The sequence below is a fragment of the Erinaceus europaeus genome, chromosome 13 (genome assembly GCF_950295315.1).
Source record: "Erinaceus europaeus chromosome 13, mEriEur2.1, whole genome shotgun sequence".
In the NCBI taxonomy this organism is placed as follows: Eukaryota; Metazoa; Chordata; class Mammalia; order Eulipotyphla; family Erinaceidae; genus Erinaceus; species Erinaceus europaeus.
Window position 1 is genome coordinate 6714236 of NC_080174.1, and position 27865 is coordinate 6742100.

The 27865-nt window shown below is 49.0% G+C and overlaps 1 protein-coding gene across 5 annotated transcripts in view; it reads right to left on the minus strand.

The window, feature by feature from the left end:
• Nucleotides 1–26712, minus strand: part of ZDHHC14 (zinc finger DHHC-type palmitoyltransferase 14) — a 112230-nt gene extending 85518 nt beyond the window's left edge. For 2 of the 5 annotated variants that reach the window (XM_060205276.1, XM_016185445.2), the window contains exon 1: nucleotides 26042–26710. In XM_060205276.1, coding sequence (XP_060061259.1) covers nucleotides 26042–26379 — 338 coding nt within the window. In that variant the 5' untranslated portion in view covers nucleotides 26380–26710. Of the gene's footprint in view, nucleotides 1–26041 lie in introns of all 5 variants that reach the window. The other 3 variants (XM_060205277.1, XM_060205278.1, XR_009553614.1) reach the window with 2 other exon arrangements.
• Between the last annotated feature and the right edge of the window lie 1153 nt (nucleotides 26713–27865).

Genomic DNA, 27865 nt, shown 5'->3' on the forward strand with positions numbered 1-27865 from the left:
CAGAGCCAAGAATCATTTGTGCTCGAGTAAATCACTGCTCAAAGCACGCTTCCTTCTGCAGACCTGTACTGGTGGTGTCAACCACCCGCCACACCCTCTCCCCCTCCTCCCTACCATCATTCACATGAACTCCTGGGGAGGATGGCTGACCGAATCTCTGTACTTCTTGGGAGGGAAGCAAGTTTAAACCCAACATTTCAGGGTCCCTTTGGGGTGGTTTTGGCCCTGGGGAGGGACAGTGGCGCAAAACTGCTCTCAGATAGCTTTCTCTCGCTTCAGTTCACATTTCTGGATTCAGAACCCAAGAGAACACATTCAAAGGATCCCACTGCTCCCAGTGGACTCGTTCCCCCAGCAACATCAAATACAAAGAGGAGGGGGCCGGGTGGCGGCGCACCTGGTTGAGCACATGTATTACAATGTGCAAGGACCCAGGTTCGAGCCCCTGGTCCCCACCTGCAGGGGGAAAGCTTCATGAGTGGTGAAGCAGAGCTGCAGGTGGCTCTCTGTCTCTCTATCACCCGCTTCCCTCTTGATTTCTGGCTGTCTCTATCCAATAAATAAAGATAATAGTAAAAAAAAACAGAGAAGAAGAGGGGCAGAGAGGGAGAGAAAGAGACCTCCAGAGGAGAGAGTACGCCACACTGGCCACGGCTCCTGAAGCTTCCCTGCATGCAGTGTGTGCGCTCACACTATCTCCTCAGCCTGTTCCATTTTATTTCACATGGCATCAGGGAATGAACTGAGGGCCTCATGCATGCATTCATTCCCTGAGTAGCCTTGCTGGCCTAAATACTTTATTCTATATCCTTAGAGAAAGAAATTCCACAGCATCCATGGGGCTCCCTGGGTGCTGTGCAGGGTGCTGAGAGAGGAGAGACCCCACAGCTCTGCCCCACCCTCCATGGGGCTCCCTGGGTGCTGTGCCTGGTGCTGAGAGAGGAGAGACCCCACAGCCCTGCTCACCCTCCATGGGGCTCCCTGGGTGCTGTGCATGGTGCTGAGAGAGGAGAGACCCCACAGCTCTGCCCCACCCTCTATGAGGCTCTGGGTGCTGTGCAGGGTGCTGAGAGAGGAGAGACCCCACAGCCCTGCCCACCCTCCATGGGGCTCCCTGGGTGCTGTGCATAGTGCTGACAAAGGAGAGACATAACAGCATCATTCTACCATCCATAGAGCCCCCTCTGTCCTGGTGCTGTCCATGGTGCTGCCCATATGGTACAGGGGAACAAGGTGAGCCATGCTCTTGACTCAGAGCTACCTCCTGGTCTCTCAGTCAATACAATATCCTTGGAGCACAAATTCCTGTGAGACAGGAGTTCATCAGTGACACAAGACTGAGGACAGGACCAGCTGGTGGTGTGGTGTGAATCTCCTGAGCAGGTGACATTTGTGGCAGACCACACGGGACAGACACCAGGCTTGCGGCAAACCCACTGTGTCTCAGTACTGAGCAGGGGGTACAGAGCTCAGGATGGGGGAGAAAGATGGGGTCTAGCAGCCTCCCCCACACTCAGAAAGAGCAGGCCACCCACCTTGAATGCCTCTCATTCTTCCTGACTCTGGTGGTTGACAGTGTGTACGTTATGGTGTCACATTAGCTAATGAGATCAGACTTGCTAAACTGAGCCGAGCTAATGAGCTGTGCTTAGCTAATCAGCCCCAAAGAGCTTTCTGTTTTGGGGGTGAGCCACAGCCCATAGTGTTAATTTGCAAGTTGTCTGGATGACACTGAAGGGTTGTGATTTCCCACAGATACACTGGGACACAGAGTCCAGGATAGTCCCAAGCCCCTTTTGCGACCCCAAAAGAAGAGACATTACACCGTCTGGTGCAGCAGGGAGAGCATAAAGTTTGCTGTGTGTGAGGCCCACATGGGAGCACTGTGAATGGCAGCTGAGGAGCTCCCTGGATGGTGAGGACATGCAGTGATGTTTCTCCTTTTCTCTGAAAAATACAGACTAGAAAATTGGGCCTGAGCCCCCACACCTATGGACATCTAATCTTTAACAAAGGGGCCCAGACTATTACATGGGGAAAGCAGAGTCTCTTCAACAAATGGTGTTGGAAACAATGGGTTGAAACATGCAGAAGAATGAAACTGAATCACTGTATTTCACCAAATACAAAAGTCAATTCCATGTGGATCAAGGACTTGGATGTTAGACCACAAACTATCAGATACTTAGAGGAAAATATTGGCAGAACTCTTTTCCAAATAAATTTTAAAGACATCTTCAATGAAACGAATCCAATTACAAAGAAGACTAAGGCAAGTATAAAACTATGGGACTACATCAAATTAAAAAGCTTCTTCACAGCAAAAGAAACCACTACCCAAACCAAGAGACCCCTCACAGAATGGGAGAAGATCTTTATATGCCATACATCAGACAAGAGTTTAATAACCAACATATATAAAGACCTTGCCAAACTCAACAACAAGACAACAAATAACCCCATCCAAAAATGGGGGGAGGACATGGACAGAATATTCACTACAGAAGAGATACAAAAGGCTGAGAAACACATGACAAAATGCTCCAAGTCTCTGACTGTCAGAGAAATGCAAATCAAGATAACAATGAGATACCACTTCACTCCTGTGAGAATGTCATACATCAGAAAAGGTAACAGCAGCAAATGCTGGAGAGGGTGTGGGGTCAAAGGAACCCTCCTACACTGCTGGTGGGAATGTCAATTGGTCCAACCTCTGTGGAGAGCAGTCTGGAGAACTCTCAGAAGGCTAGAAATGGACCTACCCTATGATCCTACAATTCCTCTCCTAGGGATATATCCTAAGGAACCCAACATATCCATCCAAAAAGATCTGTGTACACAATGTTCTTGGCAGCACAATTTGTAATAGCCAAAACCTGGAAGCAACCCAGGTGTCCCACAACAGATGAGTGGCTGAGCAAGTTGTGGTCTATATATACAATGGAATACTACTCAGCTGTAAAAAATGGTGACTTCACCGTTTTCAGCTGATCTTGGATGGACCTTGAAAAATTCATGTTGAGTGAAATCAGTCAGAAACAGAAGGATGAATATGGGATGATCTCACTCTCAGGCAGAAGTTGAAAAACAAGATCAGAAAAGAAAACACAAGTAGAACCTGAACTGGAATTGGCGTATCACACCAAAGTAAAAGACTCTGAGGTGTGGGTGGGTGGGGAGAATACAGGTCCAAGAAGGATTCAGAGGACCTAGTGGGGGTTGTATTGTTATATGGGAAACTGGGGAATGTTACGCATGTACAAACTATTATACTTACTGTTGAATGTAAAACATTAATTCCCCAATTAAAAAAAAAACATAAAAAAAAGAAAATTGGGCCAAGGAGACAGCTCAGTGGTGCAGTGCCTGCAGTGTCTTCATTCCCAAGATGCACCCCCCCCCAAAAAAAAAGCAAGCCACACTCCCAGAGGGATAAAGAACACAATGTATTGTTCTATGGGAAACTGGGGAATATTATATAGGTACAAACTATTATATTTCCTGTTGAATGTGAAAGATTAATTCCCCAACAAAGAAATAAAAAAAAAAAGAATACAAAAGCTTCCAATGGAGAGGATGGGACATGGAGCTCTGGTGGCTGGGAACTGAATGGAATTGTACCCCTATTATCTTATAATCTTGTGAATCACACTCACACAAAATAAATAAATAAATAAAACAGTGCCAGGAGTCCAGGGTCCTATAAGCTGGGATTCCACAGTGTAAGATGAGAGAAACCAACTATAGTGGGCCAGGCGGTGGCACACCTGGTTAAGCACATGTTACCATGCACAAGAACCCAGGTTCGAGAGCCCACTCCCCACCTACAGGGGGAAAGCTTTATGCATAGTAAAACAGTGCTGCAGGGTCTCTCCATCTCTCTCCTTCTCTATCTCCCTCTCCTCTCTTGATTTCTCTCTGTCCTATCCAACATAATAGAAAGAAGGAGGCGGAGGAGAAGAAACAAGGAAAATAGCTGGCAGGAGCGATGGATTCACGGTGCTGGCATCAAGCCCCAGCAATAACCCTAGCGGCTATCAAGACAGATAAATAAACAAGCAAATAGAAACTGGCCATCTTTCCGCCTCCCAGGTGAAGAGGTTGAAATAGGGTTACAAGTGGGAGGAAAACAGTCTAAATGAAAGGAAGCTCAGGGCTGGGGAGGTGGCTCAGTGGGAGAGCATCTGCATTGCCGAGAGTCCCAAGGCCCAATCCCTGGCACCTCAAATGAGAATGGTGCTCTGCCCTCCTTCTCTCTCAACAACCAAAAAGAGGAGCACAGGACAGCAGCTCACCCTATAGAGCACGAACCTCGCCAGGCACAAGGTCCCACTGGAGCCCAGGTGCTCCGTGAAAGCACTGCCATTGGAGGAGGAAGCTCAGCCCGTGCTGTGAGTTCTCTCTCTCTCTCATTCTCTCTCTCTGTTTCTCATTCTCTCTTTGAAATAAAACAAAGAGGGAGTTGGGCGCTAGCACAGTGGGTTAAGCACAGGTGGTGCAAAGTGCAAGGACCGGTTCGAGCTCCCAGCTCCCCACCTGCAGGGGAGTCGCTTCACAGGCGGTGAAGCAGGTCTGCAGGTGTCTGTCTTTCTCTCCCCCTCTCTGTCTTCCCCTCCTCTCTCCATTTCTCTCTGTCCTATCCAACAAGGAAGACAGACAACAGTAATAACTACAACAATGAAACAGCAAGGGCAACAAAAAAGGAATAAATAAATAAATAAATATTTTTTTTAAAAAAAGAAAAGAAATAAAACAAAGAGTGTAAAATTGACCCAGGAGCAGGGTAATGATGTATGCATGTGGTTCCAGCAATGCTTAAAAATAAATGAAGAAAAAAGAATAAAAAAAGAAGCACCAGGTCTGACTGTCTCTCTCCAGCAAATAAATAAAAATAACATTTCACCCACCTTCAAAGGGCCTTTTTCCTCCCCCATAGGGCAGCAGACCCCTTAGCTCCCTATAACCCCCTCTGCTTTTAGTCCTCTCCAGTTCTAGTCAAATGGTAGCAAAAGTATTCCATTTTATTACAGCTAAGTGGCATTTCACTATTTATAACACATGCTTATTCATCTGTCCTTGAACTCTTGGGTTGCTTCTTAATCCTGGCTATTGCATATACCCCCCCTCTGGCGACCATGAATATACATGAATCTTTATCTTTTCAGGTAAGTACATATTATTCAGTAGGTACACAGGAGTGGGATTATGGGATCATACAATAGGCCCCTCCCCCCATATATTTTTTGCCCCAAGGGTTATCACTGGGGCTTGGTGCCTGCACTATGAACCCCCTGCTCCTGAATGCCACTTTCCCCATTTTGGTGCCCTTGTTGTTGTTGTTATTGTTGCTATAGCTGTTCTTATTGTTGGATAGGACAGAGAGAAGTTGAGAGAGGAGGGGAAGAAAGAGATAGGGAGAGAAAGACAGACACCTGCAGACCTGCTTCACCACTTGTGAAGCGAGCCCCTTGCAGGTGGGGATCTGGGGGCTCGAACTGGGATCCTTAGGCTGGTCCTTGCGCTTTCAGTGGGTTAAGCACTACTTCCCAGCCCCTCTTTATAATATTTTGTGGAATCTTTATACTGTTTTTCACAGGATATGGACCCATATAGATTTCCATCAGTAATGTAAAAGTAGTGAAATTATACCACTATCTCATAATTTCATAATCAATATAAAATCACTAATAAAAATGGAAAGGAGGAGGAAGAGGAGAAGGAGGAGGAGAAGAAGCAGCAGCAGGGAGCCTCAAATGATCATGCCTTTCACAAAAGACATCTTCACTTCGCCACCTGTGGGCCATCAGAGCAGTGACACATCATCCCAGGGTGACTGACTGCCCAAAAGGGACAGAAATCTTCCTGCAAACCCTTCCCCTGCCAGGAGTTTTCCTGAGGGACCTTCCCTGCATTTCTGGATCTGCAATAAGCTCTTAAGCAAAAGGACGTGGTCTAAAATGCAAACTCATGAGTGCTGGATGAAATGTGCGTAATCTGTGACCGTGTGGTGCAATGAGCCCAGCAGGGGAGCTGCACACACAAGCTGCCAGTCTAATAACAGGCTCTGCAAATGGGGGGGGGGGGGGTCACATTGCCCAAGGAGGAAACTAAGCTTCAAAGAAGCAGTCTGCAGGCTCAGCAGGGTGGGTGGGTGGGGGACACATTCCTTGCATGATAGAGCCCCCCCCCCCCCCCGGTTCAATCCCTAGCACCGCCTGAAGCCAGAGCTGTGACATGACAGCAGCAACTCAAGTCTAGTCCGTCCCTGAGGTCATTTCACCATAACCAAGAGGCTGTTGTCTGCCCCCTTTTAGTATATCTAGTCAAGAAGGACTTCTCAGAGGCTTGAGGCAGAGGAGTAACAAGATGGCTCAGCAGAGAGACTACATGTATCATAGCCCTGCGTCTCATTCCCAGCACCACATGGCAGCACCATGGGCAGCACCCAGGGAGCCCCATGGAGGGTGGGCAGGGCTGTGGGGTCTCTCCTCTCTCAGCACCATGGACAGCGCCCAGGGAGCCCCAAGGAGGGTGGGCAGGGCTGTGGGGTCTCTCCTCTCTCAGCACCATGCACAGCACCCAGGGAGCCCCATGGAGGGTGGAGCAGGGCTGTGGGGTCTCTTCTCTCTCAGCACCATGGACAGCGCCCAGGGAGCCCCATGGAGGGTGGGCAGGGCTGTGGGGTCTCTCCTCTCTCAGCACCCTGTACAGCACCCAGGGAGCCCCATGGAGGGTGGGCAGGGCTGTGGGGTCTCTCTCAGCACCATGCACAGCACCCAGGGAGCCCCCATGGAGGGTGGAGCAGGGCTGTGGGGGGGTCTCTCCTCTCAGCACCATGGACAGCACCCAGGGAGCCCCATGGGTTATAGAGAAGTGCTTGGGTTTATCTGTCTTTCTCTTTCTCTGTCTGCCCCTCTCTCTAACTAAACAGAATACAATATTAGGCATGCATGAGGCCCTCCATTTACTTACTCCCTATCACCACATTAAAAACAGTCTTCAGCACTTCAAGTCTAGTTAAATAAAGAGAAAACACACAGATCAGGGTATGACAAGCAGAACCAAGGCCATCCAAAGATTCCTTGATTAAACAAAATATTTTATGATTATTATTTTATTTATAAAATGGAAACATTGACAATACACCCTAAATACGTAAATAATCATTGAAATTTTTCAAAAATTAGGTTTTTAAATTAATTAATTAGTTTTGGATAGAGGCAGAGAGCAGCTGATAGGGGGGAGATAGGGAGAGAAACAGACACCTGCAGCCCTCCTTCAGTACTCTAGAACATCCCTCCCTGCGGGTGGAGCCTGGAGGCTGAACGCAGGCCCAGGCACACTGTAACATGCTCTACTGACTGTGCCACTGCCCAACCCTAAAAAATCACTTTCTAGCTCAGTAACAAGACGTCGCTTAGAGATAACGCCCCATAGCGCAGTGGGTTAAGTGCATGTGGCGCAAAGCACAAGGACCAGTGTGAGGATACCAGTTCGAGCCCCCGGCACCTGCAGGGGAGTCACTTCACAAGTGGTGAAGCAGGTCTGCAGGTGTCTATCTTTCTCTCCCCCTCTCTGTCTTCCCCTCTTCTCTCCATTTCTCTCTGTCCTATCCAGCAACGACATCAATAACAACAACAATCATAACTAAACAATAAAACAACAAGGGCAACAAAAGGGAATAAATATTTTAAAAAAGAAATAATGCCCCAAACCTTTAATTTTGTTTGTTTTTATTTTTTTTTACATTTTTAATTACCTTTATTTATTTATTGCATAGAGACCGTCAGAAATTGAGAGGGAAGTGAGGGATAGAGAGGGCAAGAGACAGAGAGACACCCACAGCCCTGCTTCACCACTTGTGAAGCTTTCCCCCTGCAGATGGGGGATGGGGGCTCAAACCTGGGTCCTTGTGCACTATAACACGTGTGCTCAACCAGGTGAGCCACCACCTGGTCCCTGTTTTTATTTATTTTATTATTTTATTTTTTTGTTATTTTGTTTGTTTTTAATTGAGTCAAAGGATCCAGAGTTGCCGTTTAAGCAATGTGATTTGATGTGAATTCCCAGGGCTGTCATTACTGATTCACCTGCAAAAAGGCAGCAGGGATCTCGTCTAATCTCTGTGCAAAAGCCACATCTAAGAGTCTTCTGAATGAATTGGTCTGTGACCGCAGGGCTGGGCCAGGCTGACTTGGAGCTTAGGTGGCTAGAGTCGTCTTAAAGGGAAGCCAGGAGCTGCCTGTCTGCTCGTGAGCCTGAGATAAAGTGAGCATAGAATGCTTCTTCCCAGGGCTGAGGAAACAGCATCATGGTTCTGCAAAAGACTTTCCTGCCTGAGGCTCTGAGGTTCCGGGTTCAATCCTCAGCACCACTGTCAGCTAGAGCTGAGCAGGACTCAGGGTTTTGCCTCTGTGTCTTTCTGTCTCTTTCATTAAAATTAATAAAATATTTTTTAAAAAAATGAATGCTGGGGGAGTTGGGCGGTAGCGCAGCGGGTTAAGCGCACATGGCGCAAAGCGCAAGGACCAGTGTAAGGATCCGGGTTTGAGCCTCCGGCTCCCCACATGTAGGGGAGTCGCTTCACAGGTGGTGAAACAGGTCTGCAGGTGTCTGTCTTTCTCTCCCCCTCTCTGTCTTCCCCTCCTCTCTCCATTTCTCTCTGTCTTATCCAGCAACGATGACATCAATAACAATAGTAACCACAACAATAAAAAAAAAAAGGGCAACAAAAAAGGGAAAATAAATAAATAAATTTTTTTTTAAAAAAATGAATGCTGAGGGCAGGTGCTGGCACACTGGTTGAATGGATCTTACAATGCACAAAGACATGGGTTCAAGCCCCCGGTCCCCACTTGCAGAGGAAAACCTTTGCAAGTGGTGAAGCAGTGCTGCTGGTGTCTCTCTTTCTTATTCTCTGTTTCCCCCTTTCCTCTCAATTTCTAGCTGTCTCTATCCAATAAATAAAGATAATAAAAAAAAATCTTTAAAAAAGGAAGGAGGAAGAGGAGGAGGAGGATGCTTCTCCCTGCTTGGGAAGACAGAGCACATGCAATGGGGGGGGGGGGGGGTCACATCTTTTAAAGACTCCCAGAGGTGGAGGAGACAGTATAATCATTATGCAAACAGGCTCTAATGCCTGAGGCTCCCAGGTCCCAGGTCCCAGGTCCATCCCCCCCATACCACCATAAGCCAGAGATGAGCAGGGCTCTGGGTAAAAAAAAATAAATAAATAATCAATCTCCCAGTATGGAACCATTCCAGGTGGTGAGCTGCACTGGTCAAGGACCCTGAGGAGCTGGGGTCCCTGGGAAACTCTGACAGACAGGTGGATCAGGCCCCTCAGCCTTCTCAGCCACCCAGGGAAGAGGGGTTTGTACCCTCAAATTCTCTGTTGTGGTGGTTACTGCTGTCACTGGGGCTTCACTGCTCCAGGCTGGACTTCTGTTTCTTTGTTTTATTGTCACCAGGCTCACGGCTGGGGCTTGGTCCCTGCACAGTGGCGCCAATGCTCCTGGCAGCCATTTTTTTTCTCCCCCTCTTCCCATTTTATATGACAGGACAGAGAGAAATCAAGAGGGGAGGAGGCAACAGAGAGAAAGAGACACACTGCAGCCCTGCTCTCTGCAGCTGGGGACTGGGGATTTGAACCTGGGCCCTTGCACATGGTAATGTGTGTACTCAACCGCCCAGCACCCTCCAGGCTGACTTTTCCAGACATTAAGAGAAAGTGAGAAGAAGAGAAAGGCACTGGGGGCATCAAAGCTTCTTCCACTGCAGAAGAGGGGGTGCTGGGTTCGAAGCCTGATCCAGTGCTTGGCACACTCTCCAGCTACGCTACCTTGCAGGCCCTGCCCCTGATTCCTGTGACCTGGTCCTTCAAGACATGGGAGGTGGTACACTGCAGCAGCACAGGACTTGTACACCTTGGTGGGGCGGGGCAAGTTCGATCCCCCAGTACCGCATGTGCTGGAGTCATGCTCTGGGTGTGTGTGTGTGTGTGTGTGTGTGTGTGTGTGTGTGTGTGTGTGTGTGTGTGTGTCTTTCTCAAACTTAACCAAATGATGAGCGAAATAAATCATAATGAGAGAAAGGTTTTGTCCCCAGCAGACCTGAATCAGTGGGGCCCATGATCTGTAAGAAGCAGAGTTCCTTGCTGCTGCTCTTTGTTACCGACAATTATCGACCACTTTGTCTCGTTCGTTCTACACCAGGGACACTTCCACGTGTACTTTGGAGACATTCATAAGTAGGTTGTTGTTTCTTATTAGAATCATTAAAATCCTGTTTGAGTCAAAACAAGAAATGTTCAAAAGAAGATTTTAGGCCAAAGGGAAATGATACAGAATGATACAGATGCGGGAGGAGAGGTGCTGTGAAGTTCGGCTGTAATTCCACTTGAGTGGCTGGAGAGGCTAGAGCACAAGGTCTGCACTCAGCAGGCTCCAGGTTCAATCACCAGCATCACCAGAATGATGTTCTGCCCTCATTCTCTCTCTCATTCAATGAATAAACAATTTTAGTTCCAGGGGCCAGGTGGTGGTGCACCTAGTTAAGCGAACACATCACAGTGCACAAGGACCCGGGTTCAAGCCCCTGGTCCCCACCTGCAGGGAGAAAGCTTCATGAGCAGTGAAGCAGGGCTGCAGGTGTCTCTCTGTCTCTCTCCCTCTCTATCTCCCTCTCCCTTCTCAGTTTCTGTCTGTCTCTCTCCAATAATAAATAAGATTTTGTGGTCCGGGAGGTGGTGCAGTGGATAAAGCATCGGACTCTCAAGCATGAGGTCCTGAGTTCAATCCCCGGCAGCACATGTACCAGAGTGATGTTTGGCTCTTTCTCTCTTCTCCTATGTTTCTCATTAATAAATAAATAAATAAAATCTTAAAAATAAATAAATAAATAAATAAGATTTTTAAAAATAGTTCCATTTTAAATTCTATTTTATATATTCAATCTTTAAATATACAGACATGCATGTGTTTTATATTTTGTATACGCTTTTACTTATTTTTTGTTTTGTATATGTCTCTACATGTCCTTTCAGTCCCACTGATTTCTTTAAAACCCTGACACCCGAGCTTATTGCACACAGAGCTATAAAGTGCATGACAATAAAAAGGAGAGAAGCAAGAAGAGCTGTCACCTTTGGGCCCTCGACACGTGTGAAGCACAGCATTCGGGGCAAGTATTATAGAACCAAGAGGCACACTCCATCTCGCAGCCACCTTCACAAGAAACGCACAAAACCCGGCCTCGAGTTTCCTTAAAGGAAACACGACAGAACGCAGTTACACAGATGGTCCTCAACACAACTGCACACGGTGTAGAAACACACGTCACGGCAGCACCATGTAGGGACGGAGAAATACACTGCGTACGGGATGAGTCAAAAAAGAACGCAAATAAAAAAAATAAAAATAAATAGCAGCATTGAACGGGAATTATGGTGCCCACGTTAAATCTCCTACAACTGGAGCCCTTTCTACATTTCTACAAGAAAATGTGTTTTTCCTAAAAACTACAGACTGAAAATGTGGACGATAGAGAAGGGTGATTCTTCTATGACTCGGGGTGGGAGGGAGGTGAAGGAGGGATGAGCTTTCTCTACAATCATTTCTTTAACAAAGCAATTTTTTAAAAATTTCTTTATTGGGGAATTAATGTTTTACATTCGACAGTAAACACTATGGTTTGTACAGGCATAACATTTCCCAGTTTTCCATATGACAGTACAACCCCACTAGGTCCTCTGTCATCTTTTTTGGACCTGTACTCTCCCCACCCACCCACCCACCCCAGAGTCTTTTACTTTGGTGCAATACAGCAACTCCAGTTCAGGTTCTACTTACAAAGCAATTTTAAAAAATATTTTGTTTGTTTTATTTTAATGGGAGAGAGATACAGAAAGAGAGAGAGAGGTTGGGCTGGATGGTTGCACACCCTGTTAAGTGCACATATTATATAGTGCTAAGACCTGGGTCAAGCCCCTCTCCTCATCTGCAGGGAGAACACTTCATGAATGGGGAAGCAGGTCTGTAGGTGTCTATCTTTCTCTCTCCCTATCTCCCTGTCCTCTCTCAATTTCTCTCTAGCCTATCTAATAAAAATTACAAAGAGGGGGCTGGGCAGTGGTGCAGCGGGTTAAGTACACATAGTAAGAAGCTCAAGGATCCCAGTTCGAGCCCCCGGCTCCCCACCTGCAGGGGAGTCGCTTCACAGGCGCTAAAGCAGGTCTGCAGGTGTCTGTCTTCCCCTCCCCCCTCTGTCTTCCCCTCCTCTCTCCATTTCTCTCTGTCCTATCCAACAACAGCAATAACAATAACTACAACAATTAAAAAAAAAAGGGCAACAAAAAGGGGAAAATTAATTAATTAAAAAAAAAGAATGGTCACTTCCTGGAGGATCTTTACCAGGCATGAAGTTCTCTGGGTTTTAAACTCCAGAGTTCCACATCCCACCTCACAAAAAAAAAAAAAAAAAAAATGGTCTCCAACTCTTTTTATCTATTTATTTTTATTTTTTTATAAATAATTGTTAAGATTGTATTTATTGATTGATGAGAAAGATAGGAGGAGAGAGAGAGAAAGAACCAGACATCACTCTGGTACATGTGGTGCTGAGGCTTGAACTCAGGACCTCACACTTGAGAGTCAAGTGCTTTATCCACTGAGCCACGTCCCAGACCACATATTTATTTATTTTTTTATTGGAGGGATTAAAAAAATGGTTTACAATAAATATAGTTATTGTTACATGTGTAGAATTTTTCAATTTTCTGCAAAACACTCACTCCAGCCTTGGTCCCCTTTCACCATCATGCTCCAGGACCTGAAAGCCAGCGCCCACCCCAGAGACCTTTACTTTGGTGCAATATGCCAAACCCAGTTCAAATTCTGCTTTGAGTTTCCCTTTTCTGTTCTTATTTCTTAATCTGCCCACGAGTGAAATCCTCCCATCTTCATCCTACTCTTTCTGGGTGATCTCACGTCACACGATTCCTCCAGGTTCCATCCAAGATGAGGTGAAGAAGGTGAGCTCACCATTTTTAATAGCTGAGTAGTATTCCATTGTGTATATAGACCACAACTTGCTCAGCCACTCTTCTGTTGTTGGATACATGGGCTGCTTCCAGGTTTTGCCTATTACAAATTGTGCTGCTATGAACACAGGGGTGCACAGATCTTTCTGAGATGGGTGTGTTTGTTTCCTTAGGATATATCACCAGGAGAGGATTTGCAGGGTCATATAGGGCAGGTCCATTTCTAGCCTTCGGAGAGTTCTCCAGACTGCTCTCCAGAGGGGTTGGACCAGTTTACTCTTATGTGGACCAACTGATACTCTATTACCATCCAAGTTCCTAAAAATATCTACCGCCTGCTTTCCCTCCCCCTCCCCTTATAGCCTCAGCGACAGAAGAATGAACACACTTCCTTGAAACCTTTAATCTAAGTCTTCTGGCGAAAGCCTACTAGCTCTGCCATGAATAAATCATGGGCCACACTGTACGGCAAGAAAGTGAGCTCCGGGATTTGAAGAGAGAGACCATTAAATAACTGGCTGCTGCCACTTAGTTATAAGAAGTCACAGGAGTTCTTTCTGCGCAATCTACCACCACGACCCATTAGCAGGGAGAGAAGGTGATCGCTCGGAGACCAGTCTCCTTAGGAGATTCACTCGGGAAGTTCAAGTGTCTAGGAACCTGTCAATGGGGAATTACCTGAGAAGCGGGTGTTTACTGAGTGTCATTCCTGCATCACAGCTCACTGTTAAGAGTATTAAAGGCAAGAGAACAGCCCCAACTCCACTATGAGCTTTCTTTCTTTCTTTTTTTTCTTGGGGGGGAGGGTAGGTGAGGCTTTTACACCTATATGACTCCACTGCTACCAACAGACCTTTTTTTTTTCTTTCCTTTTTCTTCTTTATTGGGGGGCTTAATCATGTACAACAGAAAGATACAGTAATTTGTACGTGTGTAACACTTCTCAGTTTTCCACATAACACTCTCTCTCCCCACCTAGGTCCTCTGCCATCCTGTTCCAGGACCTGAACCCTCCCCACACACCTGAGTCCTTTACTTAGGTGCAATACACCAACTCCAGTCCAAGTTCTGCTTTGTGTCTCCCTTCTGATCTTATTTTTCAGCTTCTGCCCATGAGTGAGATCCTCCCATAACTATATCCATCCTTTCCTTTCTGGCTAATCTTACTTCGCAGGATTCCTTCAAGCTCCACCCAAGAAGAGGTGAAGGTGAATTCATTATTATTTTTTTTTAATATTTATTTATTTTCCCTTTTGTTGCCCTTGTTGTTTTTTTATTGTTGTAGTTATTGTTGTTACTAATGTTATTATTGTTGGATAGGACAGAGAGAAATGGAGAGAGGAGAGGAAGACAGAGAGGGGGAGAGAAAGATAGACACCCGCAGACCGTGTGAAGCGACTCCCCTACAGGTGGGGAGCCGGGGGCTCGAACCAGGATCCTTACACCGGTCCTTGTGCTTGTGCCACATGTGCTTAACCTGCTGTGCTACTGCCCAACCCCCTGAACTTATTATTCTTAATAGCTGAGCAGTATTCTATTGTGTATGTAGACCACAACTTGCTCAGCCACTCATCTGTTGTGGGACACCTGGGTGGCTTCCAGGTTTTGGCTATTACAAATTGTGTTACTATGAACACAGGTATACACAAATCTTTTTTAGGTGGGTGTGTTGGGTTCCTTAGGATCTATCCCCAGGAGAGGAATTGCAGGATCATAGGGCAGGTCCATTTCTAGCCTTGTGAGAGTTCTCCAGACTGCTCTCCACAGGGGTTAGACCCCTTTACATTCCCACCAGCAGTGCAGGAGGGTTCCTTTGTCCCCACAACCTCTCCAGCATTTGCTGCTGTTACTACATATATATATATATAGATAGATAGATAGATAGATAGATAGATATTCCCTTTTGTTGTCCTTTTTTTGTTGTTGTAGTTATTGTTGTTGTTGTTATTGATGTCGTCATTGTTGGATAGGACAGAGAGAAATGGAGAGAGGAGGGGAAGACAGAGAGAGGGAGAGAAAGATAGACACCTGCAGACCTGCTTCACCATTTGTGAAGCGACTTCCCTGCAGGTGGGGAGCCGGGGTCTCGAACCAGGAACCTTACACCAGTCCTTGTGCTTTGTGCCATGTGCGCTCAACACACTGTGCTACCTCCCGACTCCCGCCGCTACCTTTTCTGATGTATGACATTCTCACAGGGGTGAAGTGGTATCTCATGATGTTGTCTTCATCTGCATTTCGGCCCACTTCTTTTCTTTGTTAATTTAAGAAAGAGAGAGTGAGAGAGAACAGGAAGAGAGAAAGAGAGGAGGAGAGAGGCCACAGCACCTGTGCATTGTGGTCCCATGTGGTACCCTGGGCTCAAACCCAGTTCCTTACACCCAGGGCCGCGTGTGATCCAGCAGGTGATGGTCCCCAGGACCCCTTTATCACTGATTCTTTCTGTGGCTAAGAAAATCTTCTCGCCCCCACACCTATGGACATCTAATCTTTGACACAGGGGCCCAGACTATTACATGGGGAAAGCAGAGTCTCTTCAACAAATGGTGTTGGAAACAATGGGTTGAAACATGCAGAAGAATGAAACTGAATCACTATATTTCACCAAATACAAAAGTCAATTCCACGTGGATCAAGGATTTGGATGTTAGACTACAAACTATCAGATACTTAGAGGAAAATATTGGCAGAACTCTTTTCCAAATAAATTTTAAAGACATCTTCAGTGAAATGAATCCAATTACAAAGAAGACTAAGGCAAGTATAAGCCTATGGGACTACATCAAATTAAAAGGCTTCTTCACAGCAAAAGAAACCACTACCCAAACCAAGAGACCCCTCACAGAATGGGAGAAGATCTTTACATGCCATACATCAGACAAGAGGCTAATAACCAACATATATAAAGAGCTTGCCAGACTCAACAACAAGACAACAAATAACCCCATCCAAAAATGGGGGGAGGACATGGACAGAATATTCACTACGGAAGAGATACAAAAGGCTGAGAAACACATGACAAAATGCTCCAAGTCTCTGATTGTCAGAGAAATGCAAATCAAGACAACAATGAGATACCACTTCACTCCTGTGAGAATGTCATACATCAGAAAAGGTAACAGCAGCAAATGCTGGAGAGGGTGTAGGTCAAAGGAACCCTCCTGCACTGCTGGTGGGAATGTCAATTGGTCCAACCTCTGTGGAGAGCAGTCTGGAGAACTCTCAGAAGGCTAGAAATGGACCTACCCTATGATCCTACAATTCCTCTCCTGGGGATATATCCTAAGGAACCCAACACACCCATCCAAAAAGATCTGTGTACACATATGTTCTTGGCAGCACAATTTGTAATAGCTAAAACCCAGGTGTCCCACAACAGATGAGTGGCTGAGCAAGTTGTGGTCTATACACACAATGGAATACTACTCAGCTGTAGAAAATGGTGACTTCACCGTTTTCAGCCGATCTTGGATGGACCTTGAAAAATTCATGTTGAGTGAAATCAGTCAGAAACAGAAGGATGAATATGGGATGATCTATCTCACTCTCAGGCAGAAGTTGAAAAACAAGATCAGAAAAGAAAACACAAGTAGAACCTGAAATGGAATTGGCATATTGCACCAAAGTAAAAGACTCTGGTGTGGGTGGGTGGGGAGAATACAAATCCAAGAAGGATTCAGAGGACCCAGTGGGGGTTGTATTGTTATATGGGAAACTGGGGAATGTTATGCATGTACAAACTGTTGTACTTACTGTTGAATGTAAAACATTAATTCCCCAATAATAAAAAAGAAAAAAAAAGAAAATCTTCTCAACCCTGCTTCACTGGATGCATAGCAAAGGGGAGTAGTGTGGCCTGGGCTGTGGCACAGGACATGAATCCTTGAACTCTCGAGCCTGAAGTCCTGAGTTCCATCCCCGGCGCTGCATGTGCCAGAGTGACACTCTGGTCCTTTCTCTCTCTCTTCTCTCTCTCTCTCTCTCTCTCTCTCTCTCTCCCTCTCTCCTCTCTCGTTAATAAATAAATATGATGGGGGTGGTGGTAACATACCTGGTTACTAAGCACAAGGACCCGCGGAAGGACCAGGTTTGAGCCCCCGGCTCCCCACCTGCAGGAGGAGTCGCTTCACAGATGGTGAAGCAGGTCTGCAGGTGTTTCTTTGTCACTGTCCCTCTCTGTCTCCCCCTCCTCTCTCAGTCTCTCTCTGTCCTATCAAATAAAATGGAAAAACTGGCCGCCAGGAGCAATGGATTTGCAGTGCCAGCACTGAGCCCCAGCAAGAACCCAGGAGGCAAAAATATAAATAAATCAATTAATTAATAAACAAATTAATTAATTAAATGGTGGTGGAAAGGACCTTGGTTGGAGGAGAGAGTGCCTTGCAAGTACTCATCATAGGAAGGTAAGAATTTGTACCTATGTGTGAACAACTGTACTTACTGCAAACCATTAACCTCCCCCCCCAAAAAAAAATAATGAAATTTAAAAAAGAAAGAAATAGAAAGGGGACATGCTTGCCTGCAAAATCAGGAGGCTTATACTGAATAATCCCAGCTGCTCAGACAGCTAAGACAATACTGAGGACAAATGGTAGTGTTTAAACTTTTTTACACAGAAGGAGGGAAGGAGAAAGAGGTAGAAGGGAGAGGGGATATATGACAGGAAAAAAAAAAGTCAGGGGCCAGGCAGTGGCACAATGATTAAGTATGCATGCTATGAAGTACAAGGACCAGGGTTTGAGCTCACACTCCCCATCTCTCTCCCTCTCTATCTCGCCCTCTCAATTTATCTCTGTCTTACCTAATAAAATAGAAAAGAAAAGGGGTAAATGGCTGCGGGGAGTGTTGGATTCAGAATAGTACCAGCACCAACCCCCCCAGCCATACACCTGGTGGAAAAATACAAAATATCAGTGAGGCAGGGAGACAGCATAGTAGTAGCACACCAGACTTTCATGTCTAAGGTCCCAGGTTCAATTCCTGATATCCCCATAAGCCAAAGATGAGCAGTGCTCTAGCTCTGGGGTTAGGGTCTCTCTCTTCCCCTACCTCTCTCTCCCCCTCCCCCTCTCCCACTCTTGCTCCTAAAATAAGTAAGTAAATAAATAAATATAACAGCAGATTGATAAGGAGACAGGAACGAGGTGAGTTTGAGGTTCAGTGCCCTCTGGTGGAGGAGGAAGATGGCTGGGGGTGGGGAGCTGTGCGGACCCCCATCTCAGAGATGCAGAACCATCCCCCTGAGACAACGACCCTGTGTGTCCACATCTTCTCCACAGAGTGATCTCAAAAAAGAAAAAATAATTTTTCTGTTTTTAAATCATGGCCTTCGAGAAGCAATGAGAAGTAGAGCACATGTTGCCCCGTCCTCCAGCATCTCAGCCTCTGAACAGCCCCTGAAGGTCTGAGAGACCCCGAGCACTGGGAGCTCTTGGTGTAAGAGCTTGAGTGGGGGGAGGAGACATGGGGGGAGCACCAGATGCTCCTGGAAACCGGGACCCCCCGGCTGGCCTTTTGTCTCCTCTTCCCAGCTCCATAACCAAGAGACAGTGAAATGTCAAGGATTCAAGACCGGAGACTTTCATGTCTAAAAGTTCAGCTCTGAACTATGGCTGGTTCGCTCTGTCTATCTAACTACCTGCCTGCCTACCTACCTACGTGTGTGTGTGTGTGTGTGTGTGTGTGTGTGAGAGAGAGAGAGAGAGAGAGAGAGAGAGAGAAAGGTGGAGAAGAGAGAGATGGAGGGAAAGAGAGAGAAAGGGAGGAGAGGTGGAGAAGAGGGGGGAGGGAGAGAGAGAGAGAGAGAAAGAGAAAAAGAGAAAGAGAAAGAGAAAGAGGGGGAGATTAGATGTGAAATGATGCTCTGTTGTCTTTCTCTGTTACACTTCTGGGGACACAGGAGGAAGAGGACGTTGTGACCAGTCTCTGCTGAGCCAGCCTTATGGCAGAACAAGAAACAGTCTGGGGAGTCCGGCGGTAGTGCAGCGGGTTAAGCGCACGTGGCACAAAGCGTTAATGGACTGGTGTAAGGATTGCGGTTTGAACCCCCCGGTACAAGCCCCCGGCTCCCCACCTGCAGGGGAGTCGCTTCACAGGCAGTGAAGCAGGTCTGCAGGTGTCTATCTTTCTCTCCCCCTCTCTGTCTTCCCCTCCTCTCTCCATTTCTCTCTGTCCTATCCAACAACGACAACATCAATAACAACAACTACAACAATAAAAAACAAGGGCAACAAAAGGGAATAAATAAATAAAATAAATATTAAAAAGAAAGAAAGAAAGAAAGAAATACCCTGATGTACTCACAGCATAGCACTACCCCCAGCTGCCTTTGCCCCTGGAACATGCTTCTCTGAAATGCTGTCATGGTGCCCTGCTCTCCACATGCCACAGAAAAGATCTCGGAGAGCAGAGAGCCTGGCCACTGGGGAAAGAAATAACACTGCTTTGGGAGGCTCCCAGGAGCTTTCTCTCACTTTATTTGATTTTCTTTATTATTGGATAGAGACAGAGAGAAATTGAGGGGGGAGATAGGGAGAGAGACAGAGACACCTGCAGCTCTACTTCACCACTGCAAAGCTTTCCCCCTGCAGGAGGGGACCAGGGACTTGAACCCAGGTCTTCCGCACTGTAACATGTGCGCTCAACCAGGTGCACCACCACCGGGCCCCTCTCTAACTTTTCAGAAAGATTTATTCATTAATGAAAGGGGGAGAGAGAGAGTATCAGAGCATCACTCCAGCACATGCGATACCAGGACTTAGATGCATGACATCCTGAGTTCGATCCCCAGCACCGCACAGCCAGAGTGATGCTCTGGCTCTCTCTGTCTCATGTTAAATACATGTATGCACTGTCTATAAAGCAAATTAGACAAACTTGGATGGTTGACGATGAGTTTTTCTAACATTTAGGAACCTTAGGCAAGAAAGTTGGGGCCTAAGCAGTGGCACATAAGGCTGCATGCACATGTTACCATGTGCTAGGACCCCGGTTCAAGCCCCTGGTCCCCACCTGCAGGGGGGAAGAAGCTTCATGAGTAGTGAAGCAGGGCTGCAGGTGTCTCTGTGTCTCTATCCCTCTCTATCTCCCCTTACCCTCTCTGTTTCTCTCTGTCCTATGGAATCAAGTAAATAAGATAAATAAATAACGAAAATAAAACAAAAGAAATAGCTAAGCACATTACATATACCCAGTAAGCACTCAAAGCCAGGAGCAGAGGGCAGAGTTGGCATTTTCTCCTCACCCCTCCCGGCCTGTTAGAATGTCATCTTCAGCCTGTGTAACTAATGGTCCTCGGAGTCGCCAGTGAATTAATTTCCTCCAAGTTATTTCCTCTCACGAAGTTATCTGATTTCATCAGCCATGATGAAGAACTTCAGAGCAATCCAGTAAGAAATGTTCGTAGTCAGATCATAAGAAGCTGGAGTGCCCAGCTCTGTAGTTTCTCTCAGCGAAGCTGCCAGGCTAGGAGGAGGCTAGGATGTTGACAACTCATGCTGCCTGATTTCCCTGTGCACCGAGAAACACACAGACACAGGCACACACAGAAACATACAGATACGCACACACATATATCCACACACAGATACAAACATGCACACACAGACACACGGAGACATACACAGAGACATAAACACACAGGCACACACGCCACTGGTGTAAAAAAACGACAAAGTCAGCACATGCTGAGTACACATGAGGTTCTGGGTCTAATCCCCGGTATCCAGATCAATGGATGTAAACGAATATGTCCAATACAGAGACAAAACTGCTGAGGCTAGCCAAGAATGTCAGCTGTAATGGAAAGGATTTGTGTGGGAGTGGTCCCTGGCTGAATCCCCAGCCTCACCAATAATCAGAGCTAAACCAAGCTTGGGTCATAAAAATAAGGGAGTCGGGCGGTAGCACAGTGGGTTGAGCGCACGTGGCGCAAGGCGCAAGGACCAGTGTAAGTATGCCGGTTCGAGCCCCCGGCTCCCCACCTGCAGGGGAGTTGCTTCGCAGGTGGTGAAGCAGGTCTGCAGGTGTCTGTCTTTCTCTCCCCTCTGTCTTCCCCTCCTCTCTCCATTTCTCTCTGTCCTATCCAACAACGAACGACATCAACAACAACAATAACCACAACAAGGCTACAACAACAAGAGCAACAAAAGGGGGAAAAAATGGCCTCCTGGAGCAGTGGATTCATGGTGCAGGCACTGAGCCCCCCAATAACCCTGGAGGCAAATAAAATAAAATAAAATATCCCAGTACAATGGTTAATTCTCACAATTATTGGATAACATAAACTGATAAAGGAGGGAGTCGGGCGGTAGCGTAGAGGGTTAGGCGCACATGGCGCAAAGCACAAGGATTCGAGCCCCCAGCTCCCCACCTGCAGTGAAGCGGTGTCTGTCTTTCTCTCCCCCTCTCTGTCTTCTCCTCCTCTCTCCATTTCTCTCGGTCCTATCCAACAATGACGCCATCAACAGCAATAATTACAACAACAATAAAAACAAGGGCAACAAAAAGGAAATAAATAAATATTTTTTAAATAACTGATAAAGGAAAATATTCCTAGAATGTCTAAGGAGGCGGCATAATGGTTCTGCAAAAGATTTCTCTTCCCGAGGCTCTGAGGTCCCAGGTTCAGTCCTCAGCACCACCACCAGCCAGTGTAAGGATGCCGGTTCGAGACCCCGGCTCCCCACCTGCAGGGGAGTCGCTTCACAGGTGGTGAAGCAGGTCTGTAGGTGTCTTTCTCGCCCCCTCTCTGTCTTCCCCTCCTCTCTCCATTTCTCTCTGTCCTATCCAACAACAATGACATCAATAACAACAATAATAACAATAAAAAACAAGGGCAACAAAAAGGAAAATAAATAAATTAAAAAAAAAAAAGATAAGATAAAATTCTAAGGACCAGACATTGGTGCATCCAGAGAAGCATGCACGAGGACCCAGGTTCAAGGCCCCAGTCCGTGCCCGCAGGGGAGAAGCCTCACAAGTGGTGAAGCAGGGATGCACATCTCTCTTCTCTGTCCCTCTGTCTATCTCCCCCTTCCCTATGAATTTCTATCTATTTCTATTGAATAAATTAATAAAATATTAAGAAATAAAAGATAAGATTCCTGACAGTCTGCTGGCAGGATTTTGTGGAGAAGTCCTGGGAGAAATGCACAAAAAGATGAAGAAAGAAGGATGAATGGATGTGGGCCGGGTTGAAAGCACTGCTTGATCTACCAACACCTGTGTCCAGTGGAGAAGCAATTATAGAAGCCAGACCTTCCACCTTCTGCTCCCCCCAAAAGAATTTGGGTCCATACTCCCAGAGGGGGAGAAATGTTAGGGGAAAATGAGCAGAGGACTCTGAACTCCAACTGCATCAGGTCAGGACCCAGAGAATAAAAATGGGGGCGGGAAGGACACTTGGAAGTAATAACATGTGTAGAGGTGATTTAGAAAGGAAGAGAAGGCAGGACCATAGGAAAAAATGGGCAAATATATATAGATAGGTAGATAGATAGATAGATAGATAGATAGGGTTATAGAAATAATAGCCCATATCTGTGACCTTGGGAAAACGATTGCAGTTTCCAGTGGAGGGAATGGGGACGCAGAACTCTGGGAACTGTATGGAATTATACGCCTGTTATCCCATAATTTTGTAAATAAATACTAAATCATTAGTAAAACATAAAAAAAAATAAATTTGGCATAGGTCATTTTACTTGCAAACAAAGCTTAAATTGACAATTTCAGTAATATTTTAATGATGTTTTCAAATATATATATTTGTGTTTATATATTTTGTATATAATGTATATGGTTATGTCTTTTATTGGATTATGTCTTGTGATTATGATATACAATAGTAAAATATATATATATATATATATATATATCACACAAAAAAAGCACTGTTTGAGCTAAAACAAATAAATCAAACAAAAGTGGGTGGGAGGCGGGTGTTGGGTCTCTGTAGAGAATGAAATAAAGGCCTCATACTGGTGCACCTGGTTGAGTGCACATGTTACGGTGCAAAAGAACCTGGGTTCGAGCCTCAACTTCCACCTGCAGAGGGAAAGCTTTGCAAGTGGTGAAGCAGTGTCTCTCTTCATCTCTATCACCCCCCTCCCTCTCGATTTCTGGCTGTCTCTATCCAATAAATAAATAAAAACTATATATATAGTTTTTTTTTTTAATGAACGAACACGCCCTGTCACACAAGAAACGCTATCCCACAATCACAGCTCCCCCAGAGATCCCCATTCTTGAAATCAGTTAAGGAAAAAAAAAGTGTGGCCAGCACACAGCACAGACCCAGGGAAAAGTCTGTGTGAGGCAGACCAGGGAGCGTTTCTCGCCGGAAGCCACCTGTGTCTGTGCCCACTGAGACGGGGGAGGGGCAGGTCAGTTCCACCACATTCTGTCACCCTAGCGCTGGCATCTGTCACCACTCAGCATGCCACTCTGCCCAGCCTTCCTCCTGCCCCAGGTGGCTGGCCCTGCATGGGGACGCTGGGAACCGGTCAGCAGAAGTATCACAACAGAGTGTCACACTCTGGAAGCCTCTTTACACACCCATACACACACACCACCCTCCTGGCCCTGGGTCCGAGACAGACCCACTCGCTGATCTGCGCACAGCACAGAAGCCAAAGCAGAAGAGACGGGAGACTTGTCATTGTCATAAAAATAAGACTCCACAGAGCCCAGAACACTGTGGCTGGGGGTGTGTGTGTGGGGGAGACACCAATGACAAACCCCCCCCCACACACACACACACCCTGTTGTAGCTTAATCCTGGCAAAACCAACATTTTCAAGCAGAGAGGAAGAAAGATTTCCCTGAAAAGAGTTTGAGATGGGTCAGAGGGTGGTTCAGCCGGTAATGCAGATTCCCAGCATGCAGGGTGAAGGTGTTGGGGACGAAGGAGGGTAGCCCCTGGTTCACTGTGCCCCCTGGTTCAAGTCCCCACACCACAGACTGTGGAATGGAGCTCTGTTCTCTCCTCCTCAATGAACACATCTTTACATTAAAATAAGGTTACAAGAAAGGAAGGAAGGGAGGGAGAAAGAAAGAAAGAAAGAAAGAAGGAGAGGAAGGAAGGGAGAGAGGGGGAGGGAGAAAGAGGGAAAGAAAGAAAGAAAGGAAGAAAGGAGAAGGGAAGGGAGGAAGGAAGGGAGGGAGAGATGGATGGAAGAAGCCACCAATACACTGTCAAGAGCTCTTTCTGGCCAAAACAGCCTTGCTTCTGCCTGTCAAAAGCCAAACACCCTAACCCGAAAACACACTGGAGAAGGAAGTTAACCCACACAAAGGGTCCCCGCAAGCCATGTCACCACTGGCACCGGGAGAGAGCAACCCACACCCCCCATAAGAAACGAAGAAACACAAAGAACCCATCCCCACGGAGGCACTGCCCTGGTGTCATCCGGGGTTGGGGGACAGTGGACACAACTTTCAGGGAGCATAAGGCACCTGACGGGAGCCCCAGTAAGAGCAACTGGGACTGGTTCTAGAATTGGGAATAAACGCCTTGATCGGTCGGTGGAGGGGCTCACCCGTGACCAGCGGGCGGCAGCTACTGGGCCACTTGCTTTTCCTGAAAGCGGCAAAGGCTTGCACATGGCACATGTTTCTTTTTTTCTTCTTCTTCTTTAATCCCTCAGATATTCCCCCACATCAAAGTCCCCAAGTAAATGCCACACATTCTTCCGGGGGGGAGGGGCGCTCAGCCCCTGCCTGCTCCTTGGCTTTGTGGGTAAAGCTCTCCCAGCAAAGTTTGCCAGAAAGTGGAGTGTCTGGAACCCTCCCTTGAGGCAAGAAAGAACAACGCCAACACAGCCGGCGCCCCCAGCCCTGCCCACACCACTGGGACGGCCCCCACTTTGCAAAGCACCTTGAGCTAAGACACAGGTGGAAGGAAGGTGGAGCCGGCCCTGCCCTGTCCCCACGGGCTGCCACGGCCGCACACCCAGGGCTCAGTCACAGACAGTTATCACCTAGGCCCTGGGAGGGGGGGGTCACAGGGGGCAGGAGGGCATAGTCCCCATGGGTGGCAATGACACAAACAGCCCTGAGGAAGAAGAGAGAGGTGGTGGGGCTGGGTTATATAAGACCATCCAGGGAGAAGTAGCTGGAGGACTGGGGTGCTGAGTGGGGGTCTGGGATTGGAATCTGGGCTGGTGGTCTGATTGGTGGTCTGAGCAGGGGGTCTGGTTGCGGTGGGGTTCTGGCGGGAGGTCTGGCTGGGGATCTGGGGTGGTGTGGGGGTCTGAACTGGGGGTCTGGGATTGGGGTCTGGGCTGGAGGTCTGATTGGGGGCCTAGGAGGGGGTCTGGCTGGGGGTCTGGAATGGGGGTAGGAGGGGTCTGGGCTTGGGCTCTGAGCTGGGGATCTAGAAGGGGGTCTGGGTGGGGTTCTGACTGGGGTTCTGGGCTGGAGGTCTAGCTGGGGGTTTGGGCTTGGTGTCTGGTGAGGGTCTAGCTGGGGGTCTAGGATTGGGGTCAGAGGTCGGTGTCAGAAATATGGTCTGGGCTTGGGGTCTGAGATGGAAGTCTAAACTTGGGGCCTGTGGTGGGGAATCTGGGGTAGGGTTTGGGGTTGGGATCTGTGTTAGGGGTCTATGGTGGAGATCTGGGCTGGAGGTCAAGAGTGGAGGTCAGAGGTGAGAGCTGGGGTGGAGGTGTAGTGTTGGGCACCTGGGCTGACAGGAGTAGGGGGGTCAGAGTTGGGTGCATGGGGTGGGGGCCTGGAGTTGGTGGCAGGGTGGGAACGGGAGTAGGGGTCTAGAGTGGGGGTCAGAGGTAGGGGGTTTGACTTGGGGGTCAGGGGTGGGGACCTGGGCTGGGGGGATCAGAGGTGGGGGGTCTGGAGTGGGGGTCATGGCTGGGGTCTGGTTGGGGGTCTGGAGTGGGGGCTTTGGTTTGGGGTCAGCGGTGGGTAGGGTGGGGTCAGCGGTGGGGGCTTGGGGGTCAGCGGTGGGTAGGGTGGGGTCAGCGGTGGGGGCAGGGGCCCACTTACTCGAAGGCGAAGAAGAGCCCGCTGGTGACCAGGATGAGCACGAGGGTCAGGCAGAAGACGCCGGTCTGCCGGGCGATCATGATGCGGCCGTCGCAGAAGAACTTGTTCCTGCCCGGGAACACCTGCCATTTCCTGCGGGCCCGCGGCGGCGGGGGCTGGGGCTGGGGCTGGGGCTGGGGCGGGGGCGGGGGCTGGGGCTGAGGCTGGTTCTGGGGCGGCGGCGGCTTCTTCTTCTTCTTTTTCTTCTTTTTGTGGAGCGACTCCATGGGGGAGGAGCTGTGAGTGCTGACCTGGCTGTACTCGCAGTCTTTCATGGGCCCGCCGCCGCCGGGAGGCATCCGGGAGGCTGGCCGGCGGGGGGGCGCACACCCCCGGGGGCTCCCGCCCAGCCTCGGCCCCCGGCCCCGCGGCCTCCGGAGCGCCCACCGCCCGCTGCCCCGGGGGCGCGCTCAACCCCGGGGGTCCAGCTGCACGCGGACGGCGGGGGGCGCGGGGGTCTTGGGCGGGGGGCCCCGGAGCGGCCCCATCGGCGGCGGCGGACACTTGTTTGCAGGCGCGGCCGTGCGCGCTCTGAGCCGGTGTCTCCTCTTGCTCCCGGCGCGGGGGCGCGGCCCGGCTCCTCCCGAGCCTCCCAGCTCCTTCCAGGCCCCGCCCCGCTCCCCTAGGCCCCGCCCCACTCTCCGAGGCTTCTCCCCGCTCCTTCCAGACTCCTCATAGGCCCCGCCCACTCTCCCAGGCTCCTCCCCACCTTCCAGGCCCCGCCCCATCCCTCCCAGGCCCCGCCCCACTCTCCCAGGCTTCTCCCCCCTCCAGGCCCCGCCCCACTCTCCCAGGCTCCTCCCCACCCTCCAGGCCCGCCCCACTCTCCCAGGCCCCGCCCCACTCTTCTAGACTTCTCTCCACCCCTACAGGCCCCGCCCCATTACTCCCAGGCTCCGCCCCACTCTCCCAGGCCCCGCCCCACCCTCCAGGCCCCGCTCCTCTCCCAGGCCCCGCCCCACTCTTCTAGGCTTCTCTCCACCCCTCCAGGCCCCGCCCCATTACTCCCAGGTCCCGCCCCACTCCTCCTGCGGCCTCTCAGGCTCCTCCCCACTTTTCTCAGGCTCCTCCTCACTTCTGTAAGACTCCTCCCATCTCCTCTTGGGACCTCCCCGCTCCTCTGGCTCCTCCCAGTTCCTCTCAGACTCCTCCCCACTTCTTCCAGGCTCTTCGCTCGCTCGTTCCCGCTCCTCCCCGGGGTCTCCCCCCCATCCTTCCGGGCACCTCCTTGCTCCTCCCAGGCTCCTCCCTCTGAGCCTCCCCCTACCCCCCCCAACCCTCCTCCCAGCGCCAGCGCCAGCTGCTGGGTCCCCTCCCCATGTGATTGATACCAGGTGCCCCGCGCTCGCGCTGGCACAGGCCAGGTCTCGGTGTGCGCCCCTCCGGCGCAGGAAACTCCCTGGTCCCCTCCCCGGCCCCCTCTCCAGGACCTCCCCCCGGGTACCCTTTCAGGTGCGGTCCCCACGTCCCCTCCCAGGTCCCCTCCTGGGTCCGTCCAGTGGCCGTAGCCGCCTCAGGCCCCGCCACTGTCGAGCCCTCTGGCGACAACTGGGGACCGAGGAATCCGCGTGGGGAGCGCACCCGCCTGGCCACCCACAGCCGCACCAGGTCACCCCGCCCGTCACCTCTGGTTGCCATCTCCGGTCACCTCTCGGTCACGCCCAGCCACCCCAGACCAGCCCCTGTCACCCCTGCCACCTCCGGTCACCCCCCCCCATCACCCCTGCCACCTCCGATCACCCTCCCGGCCAGTCCTGGCCAGCTTCGGCCAACCCGGGTCACCAC